Source organism: Nycticebus coucang, chromosome 8, assembly GCF_027406575.1.
Source record: "Nycticebus coucang isolate mNycCou1 chromosome 8, mNycCou1.pri, whole genome shotgun sequence".
Lineage (NCBI taxonomy): Eukaryota > Metazoa > Chordata > Mammalia > Primates > Lorisidae > Nycticebus > Nycticebus coucang.
Window position 1 is genome coordinate 5070319 of NC_069787.1, and position 12239 is coordinate 5082557.

At 40.9% G+C, this 12239-nt stretch overlaps 1 protein-coding gene and 1 non-coding gene across 3 annotated transcripts in view; one reads left to right on the forward strand and one right to left on the reverse strand.

The window, feature by feature from the left end:
• Positions 1 to 12239, reverse strand: part of XPC (XPC complex subunit, DNA damage recognition and repair factor) — a 41040-nt gene that overhangs the window by 11227 nt on the left and 17574 nt on the right. For both annotated transcript variants that reach the window (XM_053599678.1, XM_053599679.1), the window contains one exon: positions 845 to 934. In XM_053599678.1, the coding sequence (XP_053455653.1) occupies positions 845 to 934 (90 nt within the window). The remainder of the gene's footprint in view (positions 1 to 844; positions 935 to 12239) is intronic.
• LOC128593028 (small nucleolar RNA SNORA61) lies at positions 11098 to 11230 on the forward strand. Its single transcript, XR_008382213.1, has one exon. It is a non-coding gene; the product is annotated as a small nucleolar RNA SNORA61 (small nucleolar RNA).

Below are 12239 nucleotides of genomic sequence, written 5' to 3' on the forward strand. Positions count from 1 at the left end.
CAAAAAATAGCCGGGCGTTGTGTCTGGCGCTGTAGTCTCAGCTACTTGGGAGGCTGAGGCAAGAGAATCACTTAAGCCCAAGAGTTTTAGGTTGCTGTGAGCTATGATGCCACGCACTCTACTGAGGGCAGCAGCTTGAGACTCTGTCTCGAGAAAAAAAAAAAAGAAATATAGAAATTACTAAAATCGACTTCTAGACCATCAGACTTCAGATGATGCCAACACCCCCAAAGAGTATAGCATCCAGCTTCCTTCCTGGAGCATCTCAAAATTTACAGTCCTTCACCCACCAGCACTCCACACTGCTAATGAGGACAGGTACCATTCTACCTGAGTTACAGAAGAGAAACTAACGCACCACGGAGCCCAGATCTCCCATAGGCCACTGTGTACACATGAACTTCAGATTATCAGATATCCACTCAACATGTCCAAGTCTACCCTAACATGGGATGTATGGAAGGCAGGCTCAAAGGAATCCATGTTTCATGAATACCAGCTTTTAATAATATAATAATGACCATTTTTTTGAGACAGAATCTCACTTTGTCACTCCTGGTAGAGTGCTATGGCATCACAACTCATAAAAACCTCAAACTCCTGGGCTTAAGCGATTCTCTTGGCTCAGCCTCCCAAGTAGCTGGGACCACAGGTCCCCCCCACAGCGCCCGGCCATTTTTCTGTTGCAGTTGGCATTGCTGCAGCTGGCTCAGGCTGGGTTCAAACCCGCCAACCACTGTACTGTGGGCAACAAGCCAATAATGACCAATTTTTTTAAGTGTGATAATTTCTCATTCCTCTCTGATCAACTGCCCCCTTGCTCTGGAATCTCTGAGAACCTCACCTTTGCCGCTGAGAACTTCAGAGGAATTGGCTGTAGAGACAACACCAATCGGGTCACGAGTTGCAGAGCCCGGAGAATCAGTAAAAATATCTACAGTGAAAAGGAATAACATATTTATCCTAAGAAAATAACTAAGAATTTAATCAGTTCGATGTATTTATTGTGAAAAAAGAAAACTGAAAAACCAGTGAAATATAAAAAATGCTTGCAAGTTTACTTAAGAGTAATGTACCACTATTAATCTTTTAGTTTAACAAATGTACCACAGTTATGTAAGATATTAACATTAGTGAAACTGGGTGAAGGGTGTATAGGAACTCTACTGTTTTTGTAATGCTTTTGCGTCAAAAATGATTTTAAAATAAATCAGTTATTTAAAATGCAAAAAACGGGGCAGCGCCCAAAGCTCAGTGGGTAGGGTGCCAGCCACATACACCAAGACTGGCGGGTTGGAACCCGGCCCAGGCCAGCTAAAACAACAATGACAACTGCAACAACAACAACAACAAAAATAGGCAGGCGTTGTGGTGGGCACCTGTAGTCCCAGCTACTTGGGAGGCTGAGGCAAGAGAATCACTTAAGCCCAAGAGTTTGAGGTTGCTGTGAGATGTGATGCCATGGCACTCTACCCAGGGCAACAGCTTGAGACTCTGTCTCAAAAAAAAAAAAAACTGGCTCAGCACCTGTAGCACAGTGGTTACAGCCCCAGACACATACACTGCCCGTGAGTTCAGCTGAACAACAATGACAACTGCAACAAAAAAACAGCCAATAGCTGGGCTTTGTGGTGGGTGCCTGTACTCCCAGCTACTCATGGCAGGGAGGGGGCTGAGGCAAGAGAATCACTTAAGCCCAGGAGTTTGAGGTTGTTGTGAGCTGTGATGCCACAGCACTCTACCGTGGGTGACACAGTAAGACTATGTAATAAAATTTAAAAAATAAGAAAAAATTTATTTATTGTGGTGCTTATTTCTTTTTTTTTTTTTTTTTTTTGTAGTCTCACTTTACTGCCTTCAGTAGAGTGCCACGATGTCACAGGACTCACAGCAAACTCCAGCTCTTGGGCTTCCGTGATTCTCCTGCCTCAGCCTCCCGAGCAGCTGGAACTAAAGGGAAGAGTTGGAAACTGTCTAACCATGGAGACTGGAACTCCTGACACAGTTATATGATGTAACAACTACAAGAGGGACTCACCTAACAAATGCAAATACTGTAACCTAGTTATTTACACTCCCACAGTAACCAGAAATAAATAAATAAATAAATAAATATATATATATATATATATATGCATGCATGTGTGTGTGTGTGATCACATACATCTTACATGTATTTCAGTAACCTGAATATATATATGTGTGTGATTACATTATATAATCACATATATGATATGATGTATGTGATGACTATATATGTAATCACATACATGTTTTCTCTTAGAAACATATCATCCCATACACATATGATTTACACATATATGAACATATACATTATTTACATATAATATGATGTATGGGATGACGTGTTTCTAAGAGAAAACATGTATATGATTACATATATGATGCAAAGGAATCCATGCTCCATGAATACCAGCTTTTAATATAATAATGACCAATTTTTTTTCTTTTTTTTTTTGAGACAGAGTCTCACTTTGTGACCCCCATAGAGTGCCATGGCGTCACAACTCACAGCAACCTCAATCTCTTCGGCTTAAGTGATTCTCTTGGCTCAGCCTCCCAAGTAGCTGGGACTACAAGGCACCTGCCACAACGCCCAGCCAACTACAAGAGGGACTCTATGTATAGGATGTATGTTTCTAAGAGAAAACATGTATGTGATCACATAGATGATGTGTGGGATGACATATTTCTAAGAGAAAACCATATGTAAATATAAATAGAGATGTACACATGTATTTGGAAAAGGATCCAAACACTGGCTTATGGGTATTTACAGGGTTTTTTTCCCTGCTTCCTTATCTTCTGATTGTTCTGTATTCAACATGTGTTATATTTGTGATTAAAATAAAATGATAAAACAAAATACCATGTTGGGAAGAAAAAATAGGAAATATCATTATTCTCAGATCACCAAAGTTTATTTGCTGTTTTCCATTTTCCTGAATCTTTCAAGTAGAAGCTGCATCTCTAAAAATTCTGGTAACTTGTAAGGACAGGTGCCTCCTTGGGGACTGAACCCCTGAATGACAGTTATGATAGGACTGAGCAAGGTCTTTCTACACCAATCTCCAGGTGCCAACATTTCTCATTAATAACTATAATACTCTCGTGAAAATCAGAAATAGGAAGGCAGATTTTCTATGAGAAGCCATGTTGTGGTAAGAAAATAATTACTTTTGCTTTGTTTCTTCTGGGGTTAAAAACCTCAAAAATATCAATGTTATGAAAGACAAGGAATGACTGAAAAACTCTGACACACTGGAGGAGACTAAGGATACTGCAACTGAATACCATACAGTATATCCCGGGTTGATCCTGAACAGAAAAGGACATTAGTGGAAAAACATGGAAAATCCAAATATGTCTGTAGTTAAGCTGATGTTAACTGATACTGTACCAGTATTGATTTCTTAGTTTTTTGGTGTACACCATGGCACAGGAGCACAGGTCCAAAAGCTGGGTAAGTGAATATTTACCACTAGCTAAATGATTTCTCTAAACCTAGATTTCTTCATCTACACATATAAAATAATCTCTGTGTTGTCTTCCTCACAGAACTATAAAGAAGATTAAATAAGATAATGCAGGTGACGGTACTCGAAATAGTCTACTGCTACCCAAACATACACGGAGAAGGAACTCGAAGAAGGGGACTTTAAGGGCTGGGAGGAAAACCTAGCATGAGAACCAGAAATCTGGAGGGCCCTTAAGAATGTGGGTATGAAGTAACCTAGGTAACCAATGACCAATAGAAAGAGACCATCAATGACCAATAGAAAAGAGGAATACTGTCTCCAGGCACAGAGAGGCCATGGAAAGATTTGCAGCCAATTTCAAATGGATAGAGTATTTAATACCCCTTCAGGCCTTCACCTCTCACCTGGTCTCCTCTAAGACAGGGACCCACTTCTAACTCTTTTTGGAAGTACTCTCAACTTTCTCTTTGTTCTTCTTAAACAAAATCTCTCCTTGTTACACTGAAACTTATGCAGGTTACTTTGCTCTCTCTTTACACTGCCTGTGCTGCTCTAGTTTTATTTTCAGTTTCCACTCATTTTTACTTTCAATTTAACCCAGAATGTGAAAGACATGTGAACAGAAAAGTACAAAACACAAGAGCTGAAAGAAATTAACAGTACAAGGGAAGACGTCTACGTTTACAGACTGGGAGACTTAATACTACCCAGATGCCAATGCTACCCAAATCAATCCACAGATTCAATATGATCCCTATCGAAACTTTTATTCTGGCTCAGTGCCTATAGCACCGTGGTTAAGACACCGGCCACATGCACTGAGGCTGGTGGCTCAAACCGGACCCCAGGTCAGCTAAATAACAATGACAACTGCAACAACAACAAAAAAAAATAGCTGGGCATTGTGGCGGGTGTCTGTAATCCCAGCTACTCGAGAGGCTGAGGCAAGAGAATCACTTAAGCCCAAGAGTTTGGGGTTACTGTGAGCTGTGACGCCATGACACTCTACTGAGGGCAACATAGTGAGACTCTGTCTAAGAAAAAAAAAAAGAAAAAGAAAACAAACTTATTTTCTGAAGAAATGAAAAAGCAGACCATCACATTCATTTTCACTTGGGGTCTGAGTACAGTGGCTCACACCTGTAATCCTAGCACTTTGGGAGGCCAAGGCAGGAAGATCACTTGGGGTCAAGAGTTCAAGGCAAGCCTGAGCAACAGCAAAACCCTGTCCCTACAAAAAATACAAAAATTAGCCAGGCATCATGGCAGGCACCTATAGTCCCAGCTACCTGGGAGACTGAGGCAAGGAGGATCCCTTAAGCCCAGGAGTTTGAGGCTGCAATGGGCTATAATGTTGCCACTGCACTCTAGCTAGGGTAATAGAATGAAACCTTCTTTCAAAATAAAAATAAATCATTAGGATTTCAAGGTGCCTCAAATAGCCAAAGCAATATTATAAATGAAAAACAAAGCTACTGACACTTCCTGATTTCAAAAAGCCACAGTAATCAAAACAGTGCTGTACTGGTATAAGAAGAGTCATGTATGGAAATGCAAATTCTCATAAAATTTAACGAAATAATAAAACATAAACTAAGGAAAAGGGAGAAGAGGGCGGCGCCTGTGGCTCAGTGAGTAGGGCGCCGGCCCCATATGCCGAGGGTGGCGGGTTCAAACCCAGCCCCGGCCAAACTGCAATAAAAAAAAAAAATAGCCGGGCGTTGTGGCGGGCGCCTGTAGTCCCAGCTGCTCGGGAGGCTGAGGCAAGAGAATCGCGTAAGCCCAAGAGTTAGAGGTTGCTGTGAGCCGTGTGATGCCACGGCACTCTACCCAAGGGCGGTACAGTGAGACTCTGTCTCTACAAACAAAAAAAAAAAAAGAAAAAGGGAGAAGAAACATGTAAACCAATGGAATTAAACTAAGAAGCCAGAAGTTAACCCATATATTTATAGCCAGTTGATTTTCTGCAAGAGTACTAAGACCATTCAAACCCTATTGAAAAGACAAACAAATAGTGAAAATAATAAAACAAACAATAAATAGGGCTGGGACAACTGGTCCTAAGAATGAAGTTGAAAACCTACCTCATCTCATATACAAATATGAATTCACAATGGATGAAAAACATAAATAAAAGAGCTATAAATATATAATCTTTAGGAAAAAACACAGGGGATGACCTTTACAACCCTGGATTTGACAATAGATCCTTAAATATAAAACCAAAAGCACAAAGAACAAAAGAAAAATACGTAACTTGTACTTTGTCAAAATTAAAATTTTGTGTATCAAAGGATTTTATCAAGAAAGTAAAAAGACAACCTACAGCAAAGCACATATCTCATAGGTGACTAATATCCAGAAGATATAAGGAGCTCTTACAATTCATCAACAAAAAGACAACCTAATTTAAAAATGTGCAAAGACTTGAACATACTATTCCTTCAAAAGAGATACACAAATGGTCAATAAGCACATGAAAAGACACTCATCATCATTAGTCACTGGGAAAATGCAAATCAAAACCAGGACGAGATACCACTTGATATCCATTAAAATGGCTATATTCAAAAAGATTAGAAAATAAGTGTTGGCAAGGATTTGGAGGAACTGAAACCCTTTTTCATTGCTGGTGGCAATAAAAAATGGTGTAGTAGCTGTGAAAAACTGTTTGGTGGTTTCTCAAAAAAGTAACCACAATCTTAGGTGTGTATATATACCCAAAGAAGTGAAAAAAGGTACTTAACCTAACTGCCCACCAATGGATGAAGCATTAAGAAAACGTGGTAGGAGGGTGGAGGAAAACCAGAAGGATGGTTCGGCTGAGCTCTCCTAGTAGGACTGGGGAAAAAGAGAGAACCCAGCCATACCTGGCTCAGAGACCTTACCTGGAGTACAGTTCAGGGAGGACAGTGAGGAGGTGGTGAACTGGATACAGCTGTGATCGGGAAAGGCGGAAATCTGATTCATTAGGCAAGTGATTGCCACTGACCAGGATCAGCTGCCCCCTCCCAAGGAGGTCTAGGACAGGAAGAAGCCTTTCCAGAGTTTTCAGTTCTTAGGGGAAGCTGCACGTTGACCTGGAAAGCTTGGAAGAGTGGGTAGACTCAAACACTATACAACAACCATATTTGAATGCCAGTTGGAGTGGACTTGCCATAGGTTTGGTGGCTGGCAAGGCAACCATACTGGGAAGGTGTCAGCAACCAGGGGGCTGCCATTGTGGAAAGGTCGTGAGAAGGTCTTACTTAGCAGGTGCCTAAAGCACAGCCATCTTAATTCCGCCTGCCAGGATCAGAACTCCACTCCTGGGACAGGCTGAGGGGCTCCCGCACCCCATGGGCACTGGTGTCAAGGGGCACTGTGAGACCTGCCCATGAAGGATTCTGGAGAGCTGTAACATCCCAACCCAGTGGGGTCTGAATGTTGAGGAAACAATCATGTGATAACTGAAAGCAACAAAGTTAGACATAAGGACCACAGAGGTTGCCACATGTATTTTCCATCTCCTAAAAAAACACAGTGATTAAAAATAAACAAATAAATAACAGTGCTGGCTGGGCACCCACAGAACAGTGGTTACTGCACCAGCCACATGCACCGAGGCTAGCGGGTTCAAACCCAGCCCAGGTCTGCTAAACAACAATGAGAACTGCAACAACAAAAAAGTAGCCAGACGCCGTGGCGGGCACCTGATCCAGGAGTTTGAAGTTGCTGTGAGCCGTGATGCCACAGCACTCTGCTGAGGGTGACATAGTGAGACTCTGTCTCAAACAAACAAAAAAAAAAAACACAACGCCACCTGATACCCTGGGGATGTTGTAACATATATATTCCTATTAAAGTTGATCCCTTCCACTATATATAAACACACACATATACATAGATTTTTTAGTTTTATTTACTTTTTTATTTCTTATTTTTTCCTTCTCTTCTTTTTTATGTTGCTGAGATTGCTGCTGTTTTGGCTATTTGAGCTTTTTGTTTTCTTTTGTTGTATTTTGTTTTGCTAATTTGTTTGGTTGGTTCTACTCTTTATCTTTCATCAAGAACAAGGACTCCTGTATTTTTGGTCACAGTATTTTAGTCTCATTTATTCCATTTCACCCCAATTCATTCTCTCTATTAACAGAGTCTCTTCCACTTTCCTCATCTCTCCCATATAAATCACCTGTGCAATAGCTAAGCTACCACCTCCTCTTTTGGGCTTTCTTCTTTCCTTTTCCGCTCTCTCCTTTTTTTGATACAACCATTTTTTTTTTTAGAGACAGAGTCTCACTATATTACCTTTGGTAGAGTGCCGTAACATCACCGCTCACAGCAACCTCCAACTCCTGAGTTAAGGCGATTCTCTTGCCTCAGCCTCCTGAGTAGCTGGGACTACAGGCATCCGCCACAACGCCTGGCTATTTTTTGGTCGTTGTTGCAGTTTGGCTGGGGCTGGGTTTGAACCCACCACCCTCGGTATATGGGGCCAGCGCCCTACTCACTGAGCCGTATTTTTAATTTTCATCTATTCTTATTTTATTACTTTTTTTTTCTTTTTCATCTTTTATTTTTTGCTGAGTGCTGGGGTGGGGAGGTTACGGCAGTAGTCTGGCTAAAGGAGGTCTACACGGTCTACAGAGCCCTTCTACCGTTAGCCCTGGGAAGACAGTATTGGCAAGTCTATACTGCAGAATTTTTCTATTTCTTTTTCATTCTTATTTATTTTTTCTTTCCTGCTTTTTATTTTTGCTCTTTTCTGTCTCTTCCTATTTTTGGCAAAGGAAGAGTTTGGCTTTGCTCAGGCTGGTAAGGAGCTGCTGATTTTGAGGAGCCCACACAGCCCAGCCCCTCAAAATCCTTGAATTACAGATGTGGCTGTAACACCGTCCAGTTGATACCATTCCTTCTGCCACTCTCGTTCTCTTTTCTGGCCCTCATTCTCTCCTGTTCTTCAATTCTTTTCTTTCACCCTCCCCCGTCCCTTTTTTCTTTTTCTCTTTTCTTCTTTTCTCTTCTTACTTTTCCTCTTGTTTCTCCCTCCTTGTGCTTTACACTTCTTTTCCTTTTTTTTTTTTTTTTTATTGAGACAGAGTCTCAGTATGTTGCCCTCAGTGGAGTGTCGTGGCATCACAGCTCACAACCTCAAACTCTTGGGTTTAAGCGATTCTCCTGTCTCAGCCTCCCGAGCAGCTGGGACTACAGGCGCCACCACAACGCCCGGCTATTTTTTGGTTGCAGCTGTCACTGTCGTTTAGCAGGCCCGGGGCAGGCTCAAACTCGCCACCTTCGGTGCATGTGGCTGGCACACTACTCACTGAGCTACGGGCACCGAGCCCCTTCTCTTCCTTTTGATCTACACCCTGAGACAAGGTAATTTGAAGCAAAAGAGGAAGCGAAAAGGAAAAAGGAGGACAAGGAGGTGAACAAGAAGAAAGAACACATGAGGAGGAACCAAGAGGCATTCAGGCAACAAGAAAAACGAAAACACAGCAACTCCCCCAAGGGACCATGAGGCAGCTACCACAGAAGACTCCACCTATGAAGAATTAATGGATATGACAGAAAGGGAATTTAAAATATGGATGATAAAGACAATAAAAGGCATGAATGAGAAAATGGAAAGACAGAACCACAAGTCAGACAAGACGTACACAGAAAATAGAAAGGACATGGCAGAGCTAACGGAAATGAAGGAGACAATCAGGGAATGAAAAGATGCCGTGGAAAGTATCAAAAACAGGTCAGACCATGAAGAAGAAAGAACCTTAGAGCTAGTGGATAAAATGTCAGATAGTCAAAGAGGCAGGAAAGAAGAGAGAGAAAGCAGAACAGTTGCTTAGAGAACTATAAGACTCCACGAAGTGTTCAAACATACAACAGGGACCCCTGAAAGGGAAGACGATTGTCTCAAAAGAATGGAAGCCCTACTAGAGATTATCAAAACGAAAACTTCCCAAAGTTTTACTAAAAATCACGACACACGCCTTTCAGATAGATATCAAACCCCGGGTCATCTCAACTCAAACAGAGCCTCTCCAAAACACATTGTAAGGAATGTTCATGTCCAAAGTCAAGACATAAGAAAAAATTCTGCAAGCAGCCAGGAGTAAACACCAACTGACCTACAGAGGCAGAGCCATTAAGATGACAGCAGGCTTTTCAATTGAAACCTTCCAAGCCAGAAAAGCATAGTCATCCACCTTCAACATCCTTAAACAAAACAATTTTCGGCACAGAATTCTGTATCCTGCTAAAGTAAGCTTCCAATTTGATGGAGAAATCAAATCTTTTGCAGATATACAAACGCTGAGGAAATCTGCCACAATACCAATTGTACAGGAAATACTTAGACCTACCTCAACGCTGACCATCACAGTGGACCACCAGCAAAGTAAACACCCAGAAGCTAAAGGTTAAAACTTAGCTTCCACAAGGCGTAAAGGATAAAACTACACAACAGACTTTCACAAAATAAGATGAATAGAACTCCCCCACACTTACCCATTCTCTCAATAAGTAAAATGGATTGAATTCACCACTGAAGACTTGAAGGGCAAATCAAGACTCAGGGTTAAGGGATGGAAAACAGTATTTCAAGCAAATGGATATCAGAGAAAGGAGGTGTTGTAGTCTTATTTTCAGATACAAGCAGATTTAAACCAACTGAAGTTAAGAACGACAAAGATGGATGCTTTATATTGGACACAGGAACAAAATAACAAGAAGACATTTCAATTTTCAATATCTATGCACCCAACTTAAATGCTCCCAGATTTACGGGTCTGAGCAGTATGATACCCAATAATGCCATAACTGCTGGGGACTTTAACAACCTTCTGACAGAACTAGACAGATCCTCTAAAGAGAAACTAAGATACAAAGGACTTAAATGTGACCCCAGGACAAATGGGATTAATAGACATATACAGAACACACCATCCCAAAGCTAAAGAATATACACTTCTCTCGTCAGCCCATGGTACATACTCCAAACAGACCACATCCTAGGATAGAATCAAACTTCAGAAAAATTAAAAGAATAGAAATTATACCTTATATCTTCTCAGAACACAAAGCAATAAAGGTAGAACTCAAATCCAACAAAAACGTTCATCCTCACATGAAGGCATGGAAATTAAACAACTTTATGCGGAATGATAGTTGGGTTCAGGAAGAGATAAAAGAGGAACTCGTTAAAATCCTCAAGCATAACAACAATGAAGACACAACTTAACAAAACCTGTGGGATACAGCAAACGCAGTCCTGAGAGGAAAATTTATTGTACTAGATGCCTACCTTCAAAAAAAGAAAGTGAGGGCTGCACCTGTGGCTCAAAGGAGTAGGGCGCTGGCCCCATCTACCGGAGATGGTCGGTTCAAACATGGCCCCAGCCAAAAACGGCAAAAAAAAAGAAAGAAAGAAAGTGAGAGCATCCACATATTCACAAACCAACGTATGGAATTGGAAAATGAAGAGCAACCTAACCCTAAAACCAGCAGAAGAAAAGAAATAACCAAAATTAAATCGGAGATGAATGAAATTGAAACAAACAAAAAATCATTTAGAAAATTAACGAAAAAATAGTTGTTTTTTTGAAAAAAATATATAACCCTCCTGATTCCCTTTCCCATTAGATCTGAACATTGGTCTTGGTGGTCGTAAAAGGATGAAAAGTAATACTGAAGCTGGCCTCACACCATTGTAGTATAGTATATATCATGCGGGCTAGTTCCAAACAAGGTAAAAGAAAAGAAAAAAAAATATATAGATAGATAGATAGACAGACAGATAAACCTTTGGCCAGATTATCTAGAAACAAAAAAGTAAAATCTCTAGTAACCTCAATCAGAAGCAAGAAAGGGGAAATAACAACAGATGCCTCCGAGATACAGGAGATTACCTCTGAATACTGCAAGAAACTCTACACCTAGAAATTTGACAATGTGGAGGAAATGGATCAATATTCGGAATCACACCCTCTCCCTAGACTTAATCAAAAAGAAATAGATCTCCTGAACACACCAATTTCAAGCACTCAGATCAAAGAAACAATAATAAATCTCCCAACCAAAAAATGCCCTGGTCCAGATGGCTTCACACCAGAATTCTATCAAACCTTCAAAGAAGAGCTTATTCCCACACTGAAGAAATTATTCCAAAAAATGGAGATGGAAGGATCTTCTCCAACACATTCTATGAAGCAAACATCAGGAATGGTCCACATCACAGTCTCAAAACTGCAGGTGCTGGCGTGGATGTGGAGAGAAGGGAACACTTTTATACTGCTGGTGGGACTGCGAACAAATACAGCCTTTTTGGAAGGATGTGTGGAGAATCCTCAAAGCACTCAAACTAGGCCTCCCATATGATACTGCAATCCCATTACTGGGCATCTACCCAGAAGACAAAAATTCCGTTTATCATAAGGACACTTGCACTAGACTGTTTATGGCAGCTCAATTTACAATCACCAAAATGTGCAAACAACCTAAATGTCCACCAACCCAGGAATGGATTAAAAAGCTGTGGTATATGTACACCATGGAATACTATTCAGCCATTAAAAAAAGATGGAGACTTTACATCTTCTGTACTAATTTGGATGGAAGTGGAATTTATTCTTCTTAGGAAAGCATCACAAGAATGGAGAAGCAAGAATCCATTGTACTCAATTCTAATATGAAGGCAGTAGGTGAGTTAATACAAGGGGTGGGGAAGGGGGATGAGCAAGTGGGGAGGGGGAGGGGAAT